This window comes from Phragmites australis, chromosome 22, assembly GCF_958298935.1.
Source record: "Phragmites australis chromosome 22, lpPhrAust1.1, whole genome shotgun sequence".
Lineage (NCBI taxonomy): Eukaryota > Viridiplantae > Streptophyta > Magnoliopsida > Poales > Poaceae > Phragmites > Phragmites australis.
In genome coordinates, this window is record NC_084942.1 from 11990902 (window position 1) to 12012528 (window position 21627).

The following is a 21627-nucleotide window of genomic DNA, read 5'->3' on the forward strand; positions in this document are numbered from 1 at the left end:
TCCAGACTCGTCACTGGTTGTTCCTCCTTGCTACGTTGGTAAGAACATTTGTAAGAGCGTGGTAAGACGCTTGAGTGTGTGTGATTCCACCTTCCACAACCTAGTAGTTGATAGGGATAATATTGTGTTGTCCTTTGTTTTCTACTAACCATGTCAGGTGATGGCTCTCCATCGGATTTTAGGATTGTGTGTCCAAGGAAGAACTCAACAAAGCCTTGCAGGATCATACTAGGCTATTGACAGACAATAGAACAAGCATTGCTAAACTCGTCACGCGAGTCAACGACCTTGAGTTGCGACAGCCACCACAGGATGATGACCATTCACATGATGATGATGATGATACTAATAATGGTGACCAAGAAGATGGTGAGGTTTTTGTTGGGCAAGATGCGCGTGCTGAGCAACGTCCTCGTGCTGAACAATTACGTCATGACCAACAACAACGTCGTCAAGGTAATGAAGGTAATAATGTTAATCGCAACGGTCGCGATGATCCTTATTCTAAGGTTAAGTTTTCAATGCCTCCTTTTGATGGTGCATATGATGCTGATGCTTATTTGAATTGGGAAATGACGGTTGATCAAAAGTATAGTTCTCATATGGTTCCTGAAATGCATAGAGTTAGACTAGCCACTTGTGAGTTCACGAATTATGCTATTATTTGGTGGAATGGTTTAGTTTCTAGTGGCTTAGAACCTGAATCATGGCCTAGACTAAAGCGGGCCATGTGCAATAGATTTATTCCTCCTGATTATACACGTGAATTGAAAAAGAAATTGCAGCGCTTAAATCAAGGTTCTAAATCTGTGCATGATTACTATCAAGAGCTTCAAATTGCTATGCTTCGTTGTAGTATACAAGAGGATGATGAGGATACCATGATTCGTTTTTACTCCGGGTTGAGACGTGAAATTCAGGACCTTGTTGATTATAAAGATTACAATACTACCAATAGGTTGTTCCATTTTGCTATCTTGGCAGAAAAAGAACTGCAAGGTCGACAACATGTGCAGAAATTGCGGAACAATTTTGGGAGCACATCTACTTCACGAGTACCACCGGGACAAGCAACAACATTCCCTTCTACATCTACACGATCTGCTGCCCCCTCCTCCAACACTCGGGCGTGTACAGCAGGAGCACCACAACCATCACGTGAAGTGAGCAAATCTACTATTTCGCAGGATCCAATGTCAGGCTCTTCTTCAGGTGCAGCTACCACAGGTCGTACAACGGGCATTGTGTGCCGTCGCTGCCAAGGTATTGGCCACGTCATGAAGGATTGCCCAAGCCAGCGAGCATACTCCGCAATAGTAGATGGTGGATATGTTAGTCATAGTGATGTCGAGGAAGAATATGCATTTGAAGCTAATCTTGCAGCCGATCATGACATGGATAGTGAGGGGGAGGAGATTAGTGGTACCGCTGCCACGGAGAGTTATGCAGCATGCACCTTCATTCTGAAGCGAGTTTTGAGTTCTCAAATGGGGCAAGCGGAGCAGCTACAACGCCATAATCTGTTCCAGACATTCCTCATTGTCAAAGATGCACGTGTTCGTACCATAATTGATGGCGGGAGTTCCCACAACCTCTTGAGCTCCGATCTTGTGAAGAATCTTTCCTTGCCAACACGTGCACATCCTCATCCATACTACATTCAGTGGTTTAATAACAGCGGTAAGGTTAAGGTAACACAATCTGCGAGAGTACATTTTTCTATTAGTTCCTACCATGATTATGCTGATTTTGATGTAGTGCCTATGCAAGCATGTTCACTTTTGTTAGGCCGTCCTTGGGAATTTGATACCGATGCTACACACTATGGTAGAAATAATAAATACTCTCTCATGCACAAGGGAAAGAAAATCTCTTTGCTTCCTTTGACACTTGCTGAAATTGTGCAATGTGATAAAGCTTTAGCTGAAAAAGAAAAGAAAGAACGTGTTTTGGAATCTGGAAATCAGCAAGTAGCTCAATCTGTTTTTCCACCTAAGAAAGAGAAGAACACACCTAGGTCCGAAGGCATTAAGTTAAAGGGTGGTGTTATGCTTACTACTAAATCTGACCTTGCTGAAATTCAAGATAATGATACTTTGTGCTATGCTTTCGTATGCAAAGAGGTTTTATTTTCAATTGATGATATACCTAGCTCTTTGCCTGCTGCTGTCACTAACCTTTTGCAGGAGTATGAGGATGTCTTTCCAGCTGAGATACCCCCGGGGCTACCACCATTGAGAGGGATAGAGCACCAAATAGATTTGATCCCGGGAGCGACTTTGCCAAACCGCACTGCATATAGGACCAATCCGGAGGAGACTAAGGAAATTCAGTGACAAGTCCAAGACCTTTTGGACCGTGGGTACGTACGAGAGAGCCTTAGTCCTTGTGCTGTTCCTGTTCTTTTGGTTCCTAAGAAAGATGGTACATGGCGCATGTGTGTTGATTGTAGAGCCATTAATAATATCACAATAAGGTATCGTCACCCTATTCCTAGGCTAGACGACATGCTTGATGAGTTGAGTGGTTCTATTATATTCACGAAGATTGACTTGCATAGTGGTTACCACCAAATAAGAATGAAATTGGGAGATGAATGGAAAACTGCTTTTAAAACTAAGTTCGGTCTATATGAGTGGTTAGTGATGCCTTTTGGTTTAACTAATGCACCTAGCACTTTCATGAGATTGATGAATGAGGTTTTACGTGCTTTCATAGGAATATTTGTAGTGGTGTACTTTGATGATATTTTGATCTATAGCAAGTCATATGAAGAACACATTGATTATCTACGTGCTGTTTTTACTGCTTTGAGAGAGGCACGTTTGTTTGCTAACCTTGACAAGTGCACCTTTTGCACGAATAGAGTTGCTTTTTTTGGCTATGTTGTTACTCCACAGGGAATTGAAGTGGATGAAGCTAAAATTGAAGCCATCAAGAGCTGGCCGACCCCTGGGACTATCACACAGGTGAGAAGCTTTCATGGCCTTGCAGGGTTCTATCGGCGTTTTGTGAGAGATTTCAGCACCATTGCTGCCCCACTCAATGAGTTGACAAAGAAGGGCGTTCCGTTCCAATGGGGGCCAGCACAAGAACAAGCTTTTAATACGCTGAAAGATAAGCTTACACATGCACCTCTACTTCAACTTCCGGACTTTGGTAAGACTTTTGAGTTAGAATGTGATGCTAGCGGCATTGGAATTGGAGAAGTGCTACTACAAGGAGGTAAACCCGTTGCTTATTTTAGTGAGAAATTGAATGGGCCATCTCTTAATTATTCGACTTATGATAAGGAGTTGTATGCTTTAGTGCGAGTTTTAGAAACATGGCAACATTATCTTTGGCCTAAGGAGTTTATTATTCATTCTGATAATGAAGCTTTGAAACATAGTAGAAGCCAAGCCAAACTGAACAAACATCATGCTAAATGGGTTGAATTTATAGTCTTTTCCTTATATCATTAAACACAAGAAAGGTAAAAACAATGTCATTGCAGATGCATTATCTAGACGTTATACCATGTTGTCCCAACTCGATCATAAGATTTTTGGTTTAGAAACAATTAAAGGATTATATGCTACTGATTTGGACTTTAAAGATGCTTTTGAACATTGTAACGAAGGAAGAACTTGGAATAAATATGTGCTGAATGATGGATTACTATACCGTGCTAATAGGCTATGTATCCCAGCTAGCTCTATTCGCCTATTGTTCTTGCAGGAAGTGCATGGAGGTGGTTTGATGGGACATTTTGGAGTGAAGAAGACCGAGGATGTATTGGCTGCTCACTTCTTTTGGCCTAAGATGAGGCACGACGTCGAGCGCTACGTGGCACGCTGCACTACTTGCAATAAAGCTAAGTCTCGCTTGAACCCATATGGACTTTATATGCCTCTTCCTATTCCTAGTGTGCCTTGGGAGGATATTTCTATGGATTTTGTTTTAGGATTGCCTAGGACCAAGAGGGGGAGGGATAGTATATTTGTCGTTGTGGATCGTTTTTCAAAAATGGCACATTTTATACCTTGTCACAAGAGCGATGATGCTACAAACATAGCTGATTTATTTTTCAGGGAAATCATTCGCTTGCATGGAATGCCTAACACCATTGTTTCGGATCGTGATGCAAAATTTTTGAGCCACTTTTGGAGGACACTTTGGAATAAACTTGGGATAAAGCTGCTGTTTTTGACGACATGTCACCCTCAAACCAACGGACAAACGGAGGTTGTGAACCGCACATTATCCACCATGTTGCGGGCTATTTTGAAGAAAAATTTGAGGATGTGGGAAGAGTGTCTACCCCATATTGAGTTCGCTTACAACAGATCAGTTCACTCCACCACCAAGGTAAGTCCGTTTTAGGTAGTGTATGGTTTTAACCCCCGTGCCCCTATTGATTTACTTCCTTTACCAACATCCAAGAAATTGAATTTTGATGCTAACACACGTGCTGATTTGATTCTGAAAATGCATGAGTTGACTAAGCAAAATATTGAAAAGATGAATGAGAAGTATAGAACTTATGGTAGCCAAGGTCGGAAACATATTACTTTTGAAATTGGTGTCTTGTGTGGTTACATTTGCGCAAAGATAGGTTTCCTGATTTGAGAAAGTCTAAATTGCTGCCTCGAGCTGATGGTCCTTTTAAAATTGTGGAAAAGATCAATGATAATGCATATAAGCTTGAGTTGCCTACAGATTATGGGGTTAGTCCCACATTTAATATTTCAGATTTAAAGCCTTGCTTGGGAGAAGAAGATGACATTGTGTCGAGGACGACTCAAATTCAAGAGGGGGAGGATGATGATGACATCACTCTTTCGGATACACACACACCGAGTATTCCTCCAACAATAGGTCCATTGACACGAGCTCGTGCACGTCAACTAAATCATGAGGTGAGCTCGTTCCTTAGTGTTCCTTTATATTTTGATGAGGATGGGATGCTACTGAATAATTGTGATGTATTGTTACTTAGGAACACGGGAGAAGAACAGCAAGGGCGCCCAAGCCAAGGTGGAGGTCCAATCAAGTTCGAGTCCGTTTCGGAGTCCAGGACCAGCCTGCACTAAAATCGTCGCCCAGGACGCATACAGACTCCGTTTTTGACGTTATACACATGGTTGGAAAGCTAAGGAGATAAGTTTTCCAACGGGACTAGTCCCATGTCCAAATTTTTTCTGAGTCAACGGGAATTGTCAAAACCAGTGGATGTCCAGAATCTGTCGGGGTGCTGCGCCACCATCTTTTGGGCCGTTGGGCCATGTATCGTGTTGGAGTCCATTAGGGACGTGTCCAAGGGTCATTGGCCGACCCTAGTCTTTTATATACAGTAGCCGCTGCCCTAATTAGGGTTGGATTTTGCTTAGATATTGATCTACACACAGTTGTGAGATTTTCGCTCTTGTTCCGGACCGACTAGACCGCCACAAGTGTTTGTGGAACCCCGACTTCGAGTGCTTGAATTCAATTCGTAATATTTCAGATTGCATCTTCTACGTTCTTGCTTGTGTTCTCGGTACGCTTGCAGGGATTGAGCCTTCTTGGCGAGGTCAACCGCGCGACATGGTTGATAACCATCGGAGCTGTGGTGTAGTGATTGCAAGGGAGACAATTTGTTCGGGTCGAAGCCTTTGGATCATCAACGTCGAGTTCTTCACCCACCGACTTATCGCTACCTATCGGAAGATCAGGCCAACATTACTCATCAATGAGTGGCAAGGAAAACATCACATGATTAGAACTTGACAGTTTTGGTTGGTTTGATTAATCATTAGTGATGGGAACTGTGATTGAGATGTTGTTCAACCTTAGTGGTAGGAACCGTGATTGAGGTGTTGAAAGGTTGGTTAAGTCAAGCTGGTTGGAATATTGAGGTGGTTGTTTACTTTATTGTTATTCCTTTAATTGTTTACTTGCTTTTAAATTGTTTTAAAATAAATATTATTTATACAAAAGAGCCATATTACCATACTGTTGTCAAGCCTTCATATGCATATTATTTTTCTCATAACTTACTAAGTACGATATGTGCTTACTCTTGCTATTACCAAACACTCAGTTAGAGAAGATGTTAGAGAGTTTGCTAAGGATGGATCATTCTAAGTTGCTTTCTATATTAGTTTGCCTGTAGAGTCATCGTGAAGGATTAGAGTCTACGTAGTTTCACTGTAGTTTTTTTTATCTTGATTGTTGAAGGTCACTTTTGTAAGATGATGAATGAAGTTTAAATATTTTAAGATTGATTTTTGCGCTCAGCACATAGATAAGATTTATCTTTTTCTTGGACCGATCTCGACATTAGGGGAGTGATGAGCATGATTAGGTAGAGCTTTTAATGTAGCACGATCATGTTATGCTGCTGGCTCCCTTTTCAATGTAGCACTGGTGGGTGGGACCGCAACCAACCAACTTTGGTTAGGTCACCAATCATGGTGCATGCATAGGGGTTATTGGTTCTCCTTGAAGTGGATTTGGTCAAAGCAGTTAGCCTTATGAGATCACAACTAACATTGGTTGGAATGCAAGTGTAGCACATAGAAAAATGACAGAAATGATCATTTGGATGTAACAAACGAATAGCACAGGAACTTGAAGAGAGAGGGGGGGGGGGTAAAAGTAACTTTCCATGAGATTGGACCTTATATTGCCATTGTTTTCTACCAAACCGATCCTATGGAACAAGTAATAATTCCGAAAGAGTAATGCCCAACTCCTCTGTTCCTAAGAGACTCATAGGAAATTTTCATGAAATCAATTCAAATTCCACCTTTTCTCCTTATTAAAAAGAGGGCCTCACCAAGTACACAAATACTTCACTCACCATACACTCAAGTTTCATGGATTGGGTAAAACGCTAGAGTGTGGGACTTGGCGATGTTTTTTTAATATTGAAGGGGAAATTACAAATACCCCTCACAAGTCACCTAAAGATGCAAATAACCCCCTACAAGTAAAATACTTATATTAACCACCCCACAAGTTTAATCCTGATGCAAAATCTCTCGTAAGAGTTCTTACTCGATCTCATATCAGAACATTTGTCACCGTGACGTGACCTTGAATATGTTGTACATAGGCTTCCAATATATGAAATAAGGGATAGAAGATGGTTTAACAAGATATTAGGGCCAACCAGATTTCTCATTTGGTCTAGTTCGTGGAGCAAACTGAAATGAAATAGCCGATCTGCTGAGCTTCAATGCGGGTTAATACCACCAATATTACCTTCTTCTCACCTTGGCAATCTACTGCAGCACACAAGGTCAAATCATGGAAGAATACGCTAACATGATATATTCTACGCACCCTCACGAGGGTTAGATTTGTAGAGGTGGTAAATGCAACAATTAAACTTGTAGGAGGCATTTGCTACTTACGGTGACTTGTAGAGGCGTGTTTGCAATTTTTCCAATGTTGAGACTATTTGTATCACAGCCATCCCACTGATGACTTTCCCATGCAAGCTCCTGGAATGGGAACGTATAGCTAATGCAAATCATTATTTGGTTATAACTTCAGTAATACGATCCTTTTACATTTTTCAAGTTTTAGCAACAACAGTATGGATTCTTTCTAGTTGTCTTCGTCATTCACTACTATAGAACCCCACATAATAGCCACCATCTTCAGTGTCAGTTCAAAAGAACCGATACTGAAAGTGGTATCAGTGCCGGTTCTAAAACTCCTACCCGCGATCAAGGGCTTGGAGTTAAGAACTGGCACTGATAGTAACTATCAGTGCCGGTTGGTCTGTATCAGTGCCGGTTCTAACCACAAACCGGCACTGATAGTGGTATTTCAATACCGGTTCCTCTTTAAACCGGTACTGATAGCCTGCTACAGTATATATAGCCCATCTTGTTCCCCGTCTCGACCCAGAACAGAGCTGCCGCCGCCGCAGCCTAGTGTTACAGCGCCTCCTTGCCATTTTTTTTGGTGATTCAAGGTTTTTTTTCTTGCGTGGGAGCCTTCAAAATTTGGAGGAGTCAACTGTTTTAAGGTTAGTGAGATCTATATTTCATTTTTGGATAGATTACTTGGTAGATTGCTCTAGGGTTGATGATGGATGGTGCTTGTTCCATGGTTATAGATTTAGAGATGTAGTTGAGATCTAATTTAGGTAAAATTTGTAACTTTATCGTTGTTAGATGTATAGAGATGATCTACATTTGATTTTTAGTTGGATTTAAATTGCTAGATTTCTCTAGGTTTGAATTTAGGTGGTTGTTAGTTGGTGTTGAAATTTGGAATGAGCAAGAGCTCAAATATCCATATAAATTAGAGAAAGGTCGCAATTTTATCATTGTAGGTGATTTAACGAGTTGCAACTTTGCAACTTGTTGAACCGTTATTGCCATTCAAAAATTACAAAAATACCGCTAGAACTGTCATTCGAGCGGCATCTAAAGAATAAAAAATCAGGGAGGTATTTGCAAAATGTCTGTAAAATCTAGCTCTAATTTTCTAGTATGTGGATTACGTATATTTTTAAAGTCATGAATTTTAATAATAATCCAGTGGATTTCCTCTGTTAATTAATTAACATAGTGAATTTAACATATACAGTTGATAAAATACTGTGTTGTAGGGATGGCACGTCCACTCACGGGTCGCAATCAGACTCGGCAGCCTTTGGAAGGCGGGTCCCCGACCCGGCCCAAGTATCGGAAGGAGATGGGCCCTCAAATAGGGACCAATCAGGATGCGAGGTAATTTGATGAATATGTTCTAGATTTTGAAATGTTTAATGATTATAAGTCAAATGTGTTTAAGTATAATGATTTGCAGATAGACCAGTCATGGATGTACAAGGAACGAGGGCCAGAGTTTATTGTTGGCATCGAGGCTTTTTTGAGGGCTGCCGCGGCGTACAAGAAGCCAAAAGGGAAGCATGACGAGCACTATATATGCTGTCCGTGTGTCGTCTGCAAGAATGAGAAGCAGTTTTCAAACATAGAGCAGATCCGTGCATACTTGATTCGCAGGGGTTTCAAGGCTGGTTACACCCGTTGGACTGAGCACGGTGAACTTGCAGATGTTGGGCGTGAAGGGCAACTAACAGTCGAAGGAGACGGAGTCAATGATCCGTAACGAAAACTTCGATGTGTCGGCATTTGAAGATACTTTTGTCGAGAACGATGACTGGGACATTTTTGTTGGCAACAATGAAGAAGGCATAGAACAAATGTTGCGCGATGGGGAGGGGGACTTCACCATTGAAAGACAACATCGAAAGTACCAGCGCATGATAGAGGACTCTAAAACACCAGTTTACCCGAATTGTAAAAATGAGCATAGCAAGTTGCATGTGGTGCTGATACTGATGCAAATGAAGGCTAGCAATGGTTGGGCCGATAAGGGTTTCAATGAATTGTTAGAATTCTTGAGGAAATTTCTTCCAGAGGGGAACGTGTTGCCCGAAAACACGTATCATGCCAAGCAGGTTGTCTGCCCGTTGGGATTGGAAGTAGAGAAAATACATGCATGTGGAAACGACTGCATGTTGTTCCACAGCAAGGATGCAGACTTGGAAGCGTGTCGCGTTTGCAATGCACCACGGTACAAGAGCAACGTTGATGATATCAAGAGCGATGGCGTAGGGGTGAAAAGAAAGAAGAAAAGACCCCCCGTTAAGGTGGCTTGGTATTTCCCTATAGTCCCCCGTTTGAAGCAATTGTTTGCTAACAGAGCGAATGCCGAGCTGATGTGATGGCACGCCGAATAGCTCAAGAAAGATGGAATGCTTAGACACCCTACTGATGGCATGCAATGGAGGAGATTCGATTCGAAATACAAGGAATTCAGAGATGAAGTGAGGAATATAAGGTTCGGGTTGAGCAAGGATGGGATGAATCCTTTCGGCAACATGAGAAGTACTCATAGCACTTGACCTGTGAATCTCTGTATCTACAACCTTCCACCTTAGAAGTGCATGAAGCGGAAGTACCTTATGATGCCTCTGCTGATTAGTGGGCCGAATCAACTAGGCAACGATATCGATGTGTACCTCAAACTATTGGTGGAAGATCTTCTTGTACTGTGGAAAGATGGAGTACGGGTATGGGATGAGTACAGACGCGAGAATTTCACCATGCGCGCGATGCTGTTCGTGACGATTTCAGATTGGCCTGCTCTTGGTAACCTATCAGGGCAGACTGTAAAAGGGTACAATGGATGTGTTCAGTGCTTGGAGGAAACGGAGGGGCGGTGGCTAAAAAATAGCCGGAAAATGATCTTCATGGGTCACCGTAGGTTCCTCCGTCCGGATCACCCATACCGCAAGAATAAAAGAGCTTTTGACGGGTGGAGCTTCGTCAAGCTCCGAAGATTCGCAGTGGAGAACAGGTATTTAAGATGGTTAATACACTTAGAGTTGTACTAGGAAAGGGGCCAAGCAGTACAAAAATGCAGGCTGGGCAAAATGCTCCCATGTGGAAAAAGATGTCAATATTTTGGTTGTTGCCTTATTGGAAGTATCTTATGGTCCGACACGCAATCGACGTCATGCACGTGGAGAAGAATGTGTTTGATAGCTTGATTAGTACCTTACTAGATATACCCGGCAAAACAAAAGATACACTAAATGCACGGCTGGACCTGAAAGAAATGAACCTCAGGAAGGACCTACACTACATACATTTAGACAACGGCAAAAGGAAACTTCCCACAGCTTGCTACACTATGAGTAAGGAAGAGAAGATCCGCCTATGTGGTTGCTTGCGTGATGTCAAAGTTCCGACCGGTTACTCCTCCAATATCAGGAACTTTGTAAACATGAAAGATACGAAGTTAGTTGGCATGAAGTCTCATGATTGTCATGTGATGATGGCGTAGATGCTTCCAGTTACAATTTGAGGTATTCTGCCGGATAAGGTCCGAGACCCAATCATTAAGCTGTGTTCGTTCTTCAAGGCAATTTCATAAAAGGTCATTGATCCGAACAAACTGGCAAAGCTGCAAGAAGACATGGTCCATACTATATGTCAGTTTGAGACTATTTTCCCTCTGATATTTTTTGATATAATGCCCCATCTAATTGTTCACATTGTGGGTGAGATAAAGAGCCTTGGCCCCGTGTTTTTGCATCAAATGTATCCTTTCGAAAGGTGCATGGGGGTTCTGAAGAAATATGTCCGTAACCGAGGTCGTCCGGAAGGTTGCATTACCCAAGGGTGGAGTACGAAGGAGGTCATTGAGCTTTGCATTGACTATATGAAACTGAACGCGATTGGTATGCCTATATCTCGCTATGAGGGGAGACTAAAGGGGAAAGGGATGATAGGTCATACTTCAATCCATATCAAATATCATGCTTCATTCACTTAAGCACACTTCGCAGTTCTGCAACAGGCAGTTGTAGTGATCCCGTATGTCAAAATGCATGTGAGCATGCTACGCTCCACAAATCCAACGAAGTCAGATGATTGGATCGCAAAAGAGCACAGAGATAATTTCAGTAATTGGTTACATAAACTCATGATGGGTAAGGATACCGACGATGCTCTGTTGGAACTGCTAGCAAATGGCCTGTCAACTACAATTCGCACATTCCAAGCATACAAGATTAACGGCTATACATTTTATACGCGAGCACAAGACAACAAGAGCACTAACCAAAATAGCGGTGTCCGTACTGATGCCTGTGACCGCGCTGGCAACAGGGAGACCTACTATGGATTCATAGAGGAGATTTGGGAACTTGAATATGGTGAGTTGATGGTCCCTCTGTTTCGGTGCCAATGGGTCAGACTCACAGGGGGAGTCAAGGTCGACAAGTACGGTATGACTACCGTGGACCTCAAACTCGTCGGATACAGAGAACAACCATTTGTGCTTGCCAACGATGTTGCACAAGTCTTCTATGTAAAGGACCCGAACCCAGCTAACAAGGAGGAGCGTCATGTGGTTCTTCAAGGACAAAGAAAAATCATCGGTGTTGAGAATGTTGTCGACGACGAAGACTGCGACAAATTCGAAGACCTGCCTCCTTTTGGAGAGAATGTCGAACTGCCTCTCATTGATGACACTGCGGAAGCTACCTACATACGCCACAACCATAACGAAGCATTAATCGTTTAGTGAAAGCTTCTTTCATGTATTTGGTGAAATTTGTATAATATTTAGGTTAAGCTTTATTTTGTATCAAGGACATGTATGGGTGATGTAATAATATGTTTTAATTTATATCGAGTGCATATTGAATTTTTCTAGAATTATTTTTCAACATAAAACAAGTTAAAAAGATTTTATAAAATTTATTTGCAATTTTCTAGAATTAAAACTAATTTTATATGCAACAAAGCATATTAAAGCATTTATTTTGTGAAACAAAGCACATGATAAGAATTATTTTGCTGGGAAAACTTGTATCAGTGCCGGTTACTACATAGTAACCGGCACTGATACTTCAACTATCAGTGTTGGTTGTAAATATAACCGGAACTGATACGTCTCCTATATTTATCTCCAGCACTATTCACCCTAGCGCTGCCTTCCTCGTTCGCTTCAGTCACCCTAGCCCCGACACGCCACCACCTCCTCCGACGCCGCCCCCACACGCCGCCGCCTCCTCCAACGCCGCCTCCTCCCGATGCTGTTCATCCTCCTTCGGACGCGACCCTTCGTCCTCCGTTCTACCTCCGAGCCCGCTCCCTCCGGCCACTGTTCTGCCGCTGTTCGCCACCACCGACGCCGCACCCCTTCCGACGTCGAACCCTAGTCCCCTCCTCCGAGCGGCGTGCCCTCTCCCTCCAGCCTCCGTTCCACCGCCGTCCACCACCGCCGTCCCGGAGACCGAGCTCTGCGTCTCCCCTTCCCCGTGTTGGTAAGCTAAATTGGTAACAAATTGGACATCCCTATCAATTGAATTGTACCTCGATGGCTATGCATGCCTTTTTGGACATTTTCGACCAGTTCTCCATGTTCAATGCTCACTAGCTACTGGAAACTGCTGCCTATAAATTGATTGTTCTAGCTCTTACGCGTCATGGTTTTCTACGGTCAAATTCACCAGTGTTTCCTGACGTACATGCATGAGAGATGGGAAGTTAAACTTGAGCTGAAGGAGGGGAAAACGTGATAGGGTGAAAAGTTAGCATCCAAAATGGTTTCATTGTTTAGTTTGCCCTGTTGCTATTAGCAGTAGCCGCTTTAGATCGAATGTGTCCTATTTGGTCGATCACATGAAAAGTAAACAGAAAGAAAAGGTATCTAACGACATTCTTAGAATTATACATGTACTGCAGTCGAACGTGTTGGCCATGAATCACATATAAATAAAGCTAGCAATCGTATTGCTAGTTGTTCAGTTAATTTGGCCGAAATAAGATTACATAAGGATAGTTGTTTTGTGCTGAGTGCTGACCATGCATAAGATAGAACTGAAGACACCAAGTTTACTTAGGAGACAAAATAGACTGTTGATCCTACGTAGTATCTACTATATTCGTGTTACACTGGATGATCGATCGGTATCCGAATACATGCGGTTCTCATATCTTCTGGTTGCCTGTACTATCATAGAATTATTAAAAGTAGATGGTACAGACTGTTTTTTTATTAGACCTCAAAGATTAAATATCTTCATATGTCTTATTAAGACAGACGTGTCCGTAAAAACCAGACGTCAAAGGAACTTAATACTATATCATACCAGTGAGATGAAAGCATCAATCATTGTTGTCTTTACAGTGAAGAGCAACACATAACTTTTCCCATATGCTTCCCTCTTCTCAATATATTTTATATGGTACAGTGAATAGCATTAATTATATCTGACCATGTTTAGGAAATTAAATTCCTTGAAACCAATCCTTTACCTAGTTAATGATTCATAAGCATTTTGAATATCTATAAATGCCTGACAATCACATCTTGTGAGGCCTGAATTCAAACTTGATATATCTATAGTCAGTTTTCTAGCAATTTGTGTTTTCCGCAACTGAAGGGGATGAGCATATCTTCAGAAAAGGGAATGGAAACACTGCAGTGTTGTACTAAAATCTTTACACTCTATGTGGTCTAATGTAAGATATATACAAGAGTTCCAATCAGGATCAGTTTCTTGTGAACAAATGTTTATTTTCTCGAGAAATCATCTTGTGAACAAATGTTGGAAGCGCGATGTGAAAATGAAAGGAAAACGTCCCAGATATATATGTCTGTTAAGGGATTTTGGTGCATGCTGCATTGCTGCAATGTTTGTTACGAATTGTATTTAGACCTACACTGGGAGTTCATTGATATAAGCATAAAGTCTTCTTAATTTGGTATGCCATATGTGTTTTCCTATCCATTTTGGTTGGTTGTAGAACAATGACTGATGGTTGGGCGTGGACCATCGAAAAGATCGATGATATAGTTGTAGACCTAAGGAAGATGGCTAACGAAAGCTTCGATCCCTGTTCGTGCAAGTGCTCCATGGATGCGAACCGGCTTGTACTCCAAATTGAGGAGGTAGTGAGCAGGCTTCAGAAGTTGTCCATTCAATCGGCCGAGGTGCTGGACCGTCAAGATGATGGCCACCTTGAGGGCGATGATGTGGATTCTAGCGTGGACCCGAACGACGTGGTTCCTTATGACTACGTTGAGGGCGATGATGTTGGCCATATTGAGGGCGATGAGTACTGGTGGCTGCCGAGTGATGATAGCGATAAGTAGTTTGAATGTATAATGCTTGTGTGGACCTGATTATTATGTGTTCTGTACTCTGGCTATGAACACTTGCATATCTGAAACTGATGTATGTTGTACTTCTAGACCTGATCAATATATTGTACTTTTGCATTTCTGTGTGTCTTATGCCCTTGCATTTTACGTCCCTTTCTCCTCATTTCTTCTATGTTCTAGTATAGTATTCGGTTTTAGATTATCTCTAAATCAAGTGCTTCTTGTGTCTAAAATGTTGATGTAGGAATGACACGTACGAAATCCAACCGCCGTGCACGGCCCCGTCCCATCCCCCCTCCGATACAAGGTCCCTCAAGTCCGGCTCCAGCCTCAGTACATGATGAGCCTGCAAATATGGAGCCGGACCAGACATGGGACGGTAGCCCAAGGTTGTACTTGAACATGGAACAGTTTGAGTTGGAGATAGCCACTGAGGCTGCGCAGGGCACGGCTGAAGGTGATGCACCGGAGGGTCAGATCGACCCTGATGCTGATGCTCCAAGTGGTGACGAGATGACTGGAGAAGAGAGGAGTGGACGAGGTCCCAGCAGGATGCCTGAGGGACGTTTCATCATCGCGGAGGTCAATGCAGTTGGGGAGCCCACAAGACCAAAAGTTATTCTGGGCCCGTACAAGACAGCAATCGGGTGTCTAGTGAGGGACCATGTCGTAGTCACATACATAACTTGGAGAGGTAGACGGGATGACGTGTGGGTGGTTCCCGAAAATATCAAGGATCTTATGTGGGGCAAGTTGTTGGTAAAGTTTGAGTTCCCTAAAGGATGCAGCATGGCCAAAGCGAAGAGTTGTGCCCTATCAACAATGTCCATCGCGTTCAAGAATTTCAAGGGTAAGTTGTGGAGAAATTATGGCTTGGTGGGCCGGATACCAAAATGGGACCATTATCCGATGGTTCAACCATTCTGGAATGATTTCATAGAGCACAAGCGTTCAGAGGAAGTACAAAGACTAAGCGATATCAACAAAGCCAGCTCGCGGAAGAACGTGTACCCCCACAGAACTGGCTCGCGTGGGTACGTGAGGAAATACGATGAGTGGGATGAGATGGAAGAATAGGTAACCCGCAATGGTGCCACACCTCAGACAGCTCCCTGGATTGAACGAGCGAAGCACTATCTGTACGCGAGAGGGGTGACCTTGGCGGCAGATGGCAATCTGAACTTCAAAAGCGACAGAGAACAGGAAGTGATGCAGAGAATTATAGATGCCCACACCCAGTCTTCCCAAGGCTCTTCCAGGCCGGATAGGGAGAACGACCAGTTAACCTTGGCACTAGGAACCAAGGAGCACCCAGGTTGCACGAGAGGCAAGGGTGTGGTGCCCTGGAAAGAGGGATTCCCATAATCCGTCGAAAGTTATAGGAGTCGGAAGAGAAGGAGAGAAGAGCTAGAAGACCTGCTGGCTGTAGTGCGACAAGAACTTGTGCAAGAGCATCAGATGACAGACGCCAAAATCAGAGAAATCAAAGAATCATTTCAGTAAGGAATCAGGCAGTAGCAAGGCGAAGAAAATGTTGTGAGCCCTGGTGGTCGTCGGAGCAGCTGCGCGTCCGCGGGGTTTGGAGAAGAAGAATTAGCCTGTTTCCCCATGGACGACATCACAGAAAGCAAGGTGTGCAAGCTTGTCATGCCCACTATGAACCATCACGGTGGCTATGGGGCAGGTCGACCAATGTGTCGAAGGGGCTTTCTTGAACGATCTCCCGATACCACAGGGATACGCTAAGGTCCACATGGACTCCGTGCGAAAGCCGTACCGTAAGCTTGACATGGATTACCTAGGAGAGACGAGTTCCAAGAAGCTCGGATCAAACGCGGTGGCTTCGTTTTGTGGCACAAGCGCTACATATTGTTTGAAGATGAGACAGACGAGTCGTCTGATGCGGAGTCAGACCCAGCACACAGAAGAGATCCAACTCCTACACGATCGGCACTAGTGCCACCGTCACGAGGAAGAGATCCAACTCCTCCACTATCGCCGCCACTGGCATCGTCACCGAGAAGAGAGCAGACTCCTCCCCCACGTAAGTTGCCAACAAGAGAGTCAACTCCTCCCCCTCCAAAGTCCGCAACTGTGCCACCAAGGGAGCCAACACCTCCCCCTCTGAAGTCAGCACCAGTGCCTCCAAGTGAGCCGACTCCTCCTCCTCCGAAGTCAGCAACACTGCATCCAAAATTGCCAACTCCTCCGAAGTTGACAACACGCTCTCAGTCTAAGAAGGTGGCAGCACCTGAGAAGTTGCCTTATGAAAGAACTGCAGAGGAAGACTGAGCGATAGTGAACGCCGAAGTCGAGAAATTTTTTAAAAAGCGAGAGCCTGAGAAGAAAAAACCACTCACTGAAGAAACAAAAAAGTTTCTCTTGACGCTGAGCAAACCTGTTGTGGCTAAGCGTCAATCAGACTACGAGCGTATCAAAGGAAAGAAATCCTTGAGGCAGGCTTCTATCGACTAGGTACGGGAAGAACAACAACTAGAAAGTTCCTTAAGGGTGCCAATATGACAAGAGAGCAACTTTTTAACGAGTCCGTGGCACCCAAAGCAGCCGAGAGATGGTAATTTAAGCTGAGCGAACTATTGGTCGCGCCGGACGAGTGGGCCAAACTGACATATCAACTTCGGAAATTTCATGCGTGGTACATGAATGAGTCGAAGGAGGGTAGGGAAAGTTTTAAGGCCAGAGTCAAGGAACAAGATCTCCTCCATGGGGACGGCAGTATTTTTATATTCTTTGAGGAAATGCATCGACTGTACCAGCATGATGCCCTCGACGTGTCTATCTTGAGTTGTTGGACTCTGTAAGTGTCGTATACGTATAATTGATAATATACATTTCTGTACCATTGTATTGAATCTCTTAACTTATTTCTTGTGTAAAATGGAGGTACAAAGATGCAGGAAGGAGTGCATCATGCATGTGGGATTCATCGACCCATATCTTGTTAACCCGATAATGATGAAATCTACCGACCTAAAGAAAACCGAGGACTATGTATTGAAGTGTCTTCTGGAGCTACAATTGAAGAAATACATACTTTTACCCTACCACTGGGGGTACGTGTTTCTACTCTTTTTGAGCAATACATCGTTAGAAATTAGGACCAACTAACCTATAGTGACCTATGTACAGTTTTCACTGGATCCTTTTTGTCATCTAGTCAGATATTAGCAAGATCTTTATTTTCGACTCACAAAATAATTCGAAAGAAACCTACCAACCCATCATTGACTTGCTACAAAGGTAAAAACTGACCATTTCGTTACTGCTCTTGTAATATTTGATTTGATTGAATCTAAGTCTACTTACGATAATAATCACACACATACATAGTGTACCCGCGATACACCAACAAAAGCGTTAGATACAGGCTATATACGAAAGAATGGACAGTCCGGCATGGCTTTCCTTGTAGGAAGCAGGGTTCGAGCAATAATTTATGTGGTTTTTATGTAATGGAATTCATGCACAGCTTCAACACAGAGGATTCGATCCTGCCGGAAGATCCTGAGGTAGGCGGTATACACATTGATGACTAATTTTCAGGTTCGATACGCCAAAATCATATGTATTGATTTATTCAATTTTTCAAATTGCAGATCCTTGAGCTATCCAAAGAACGTCTCATGCCTCATGAAATCAACGCACTTCAAGAACAACTTGTCGGGTTTATCAATGATGAAATCATCAATCCAACCGGCGAGTTTCATGAAATTGGATCGTCTTTCTCGTTACCTTCAACCCATAAAAAAATGGCAGAGTTCAGACCCATCGGTTCACAAGAAATCTTAAATTCCATAAGATTATTGTAATGAAACTTGATAAGTATGCGGTGTATATATATTATGACGAGACTTGATGTTTTATAAATAAAATTTATATGTACTTGTGTATATATGCTGTGATGAAACTTGATATGTACGCGTATCTATTTCCAGCAACGTCCAAAATTTGAAAATGGCACTGTACAGGCGGCAACCGCTACGTTTTTAATAAAAGGAGGGAAACACCTATCAGTGCTGGTTGGTAACAAACAACCGGCACATATATCACTCATATCAGTGCCAGTTGGTAATACTAACCGGCATTGATAGGTACACTGTCAGTGCTGGTTCTAATCTAGAACCGGCACTGGTCACCTGTTCTGCAGTAGTGATTCTATCCAAACATATATGAGCATAAGACTTGTTGCGAATGAGGAACGGGTCAGGATAATCCTTTGTTGGCTAGATGTGATCTTCAAACCAAACACCTCCATTAGTTCATGCCTTCATATAATTTGTGCACCCCTCCGTCGCAATCAGACACCAACTTCCATCCAAAACGAGACAACATAGCTTCACGAGAAACCCTGCTCTGCATGACAACACCAACCAAAGTTCTGGCCACTCTCGCTTCTTTCTTTTTGCACCTCTCTTCACATGCAGCTTATTTAACCGCCACCACTGCACCACATCAGTTCTCACTTGAAGCAGCATCCTGTTCACAACGTTCACGAGCTCATATTACATATGTGGCCCACACACTCCAACCATCTCGCTTTCCCGCCATATATTATCGTCTCTCACTTTTGTGCTGTGCGAGATGCTACAACTACTCTCTGTGCTCCGGCCGCCGTCAGCTATGGCGGGTGATGCTAGTGGCGACGGCGAAGTGAAGTACCCGCTGAACGCCGAGTCGTACCGCTTGCTCTGCAAGATCGGGAGTGGCGTCAGCGCGGTGGTGTACAAGGCCGTGTGCCTGCCGCTCCGCTCCGCTGTGGTGGCCATCAAGGCGATCGACCTCGAGCGGTCCCGTGCCAACCTCGACGACGTGTGGCGGGAGGCTAAGGCCATGACCCTGCTGTCGCACCGCAACGTGCTCCGTGCGCACTGCTCCTTCACCGTCGGCAGCCACTTGTGGGTGGTCATGCCGTTCATGGGTGCTGGTTCGCTGTACTCGATTCTTTCCCACGGGTTCCCCGACGGTCTCCCAGAGCCCTGCATCGCCGTTGTGCTCAAGGATACCCTCCGCGCGCTGTGCTACCTCCACGAGCAGGGGCGCATCCACCGTGACATCAAGGCGGGCAACATCCTGGTGGACTCCGACGGCTCTGTCAAGCTCGCCGACTTTGGTGTCTCGGCGTCCATCTATGAGACCACGCAGGCGATGTCCTCGTTTTCTGGACCCCTCCATGCGCCGTCCGCCGTTCTCAGCTCGTTGTACTTCAACGACATGGCGGGGACGCCATACTGGATGGCGCCCGAGGTCATTCACTCGCACGTCGGCTACGGCATGAAAGCTGACATATGGTCGTTCGGCATCACGGCGCTCGAGCTTGCGCACGGCCGGCCGCCACTCTCTCACCTGCCGCCATCCAAGTCGATGCTGATGAGGATCACCAGCCGCGTCCGCCTCGAGGACTCCGAGAGCTCCAAGAGGAAGAAGTTCTCCAAAGCGTTCAAGGACATGGTGTCCTCCTGTCTCTGCCAAGAGCCAGCCAAGAGGCCATCGGCGGAGAAGCTTCTCCGGCATCCTTTCTTCAAGGGCTGTCGTTCTAATGACTACCTTGCCCGTAACGTCCTTGACGCCGTCCCGAGCATCGAGGAGAGATGCAAGGACATTAACATCTGCGGCTGTGCCAGGGGTGCACGTTGCATGTCGCCGTGCCGCCACACGAACATCGTTAAGAACCGGCGGATCAGCGGCTGGAACTTCAACGAGGAGAACTTGGAGCTTGATCCAACCGAGGGGACGGAGCAGAGGTGCCTTTCGTTCGACAAAGATGACCTCGTCGAGCGAGCAAGTAAGTCGACTGGAGATGACGAAGAGAGGCAGACACGGCAAGGGGAGGGAATAGGATCTAAGGAAGTGGTTATTCCGCAACTGATGACAATCTTGGAGAGTCTGGAGATGCAGCGAGGGATTGTCATGCACGTATTAGAAGGCGGAGGATTCCACGTCGACGGCAATGGCTCTGGCCAGACAGCTGCAAGAGAGGAGAGGGAAGAGATGCTACTTGGGTACGTGCGCCAGCTAGAGCACAGGGTGGAGGGCCTGAGCACGGAGGTTTTGGAGGAGATGGCCAAGAATGCCCGGCTGGAGAAGCAGCTACAAGAGAGGGTTAATGACAAGAAGATAAATTCATCTCAGACATCAGGGAGCAGTTGAGACATTAGTCACTACTAACTAATTAAATAATAGGGCCCGAAGTACTGGTTGTATTTCGTGTCATTGTAGCGGCGTTTCCTAGATTATAGCCAGTATTGAGCGCCGTTCTGAAGTTGCAATTCTGTGTTCCAATGAAATCTCTACGTTTGTAAGGGGTTAAGGCCACTCCCAATTACGCATGTGTTTCTTAGCTGATGTCTAAGAGTACAAAGTAGTAAGAAATTGCTATTAAGAAATAAACATCTAATGCTTGCATGTGTTTCTAGTTTCTTAATACCTTCTAAGGCAATTGAATACCTCATAATTGTCTAGAATTACTCAAAAAGTTAATTTCTTTCATAAGAAATAAACTCCACTCTTATCTTTAAAATGATTGCCACATCAACTTTTTGTTTAGGTAGACATCTAATTAATGTCTAAAAAATTAGTACTAGAAGAGGCTAAGGGCCCTTAGGGCGGGCTAGTTACTTGGAACAAATCTATAATCGCGCAAACTCTGTATGAATAACTATAGAGACACTAAATTGTGAATACAAAATGTTGAAATAGTGTATGTTATGTGATCCTAGTCTTTAGGTGCCACTTGGTCACTTCATTAGATGAGTGTTATACACGTGAGTTTGAATTGTTCCACTCTGCTTTCCATGATTGTCCTACCCTGTATTCTCAGCAAAAGCCATGCATGGTATGAGAGTGCCTAAAGTTTGGATACTCTTCCCAGTTCGGTGCGGGATTCCTTTCCAATCTTCACCTCTCTGCCTTGTATATTCACGTGGTATTAGAACC

The 21627-nt window shown here is 44.0% G+C and overlaps 1 protein-coding gene across 1 annotated transcript; it reads left to right on the forward strand.

The window, feature by feature from the left end:
• Positions 1-18974: 18974 nt before the first annotated feature.
• Positions 18975-21102, forward strand: LOC133904230 (serine/threonine-protein kinase BLUS1). Its single transcript, XM_062345689.1, has one exon. It carries the CDS (start codon positions 19276-19278, stop codon positions 20839-20841), a length of 1566 nt encoding a protein of 521 aa, XP_062201673.1. The 5' UTR covers positions 18975-19275; the 3' UTR covers positions 20842-21102.
• Positions 21103-21627: the final 525 nt, after the last annotated feature.

Excerpts from the sequence above, each read along its gene's own strand:
- LOC133904230 (XM_062345689.1), top strand. The coding sequence starts at position 19,276 with ATGCTACAACTACTCTCTGTGCTCCGGCCGCCGTCAGCTATGGCGGGT.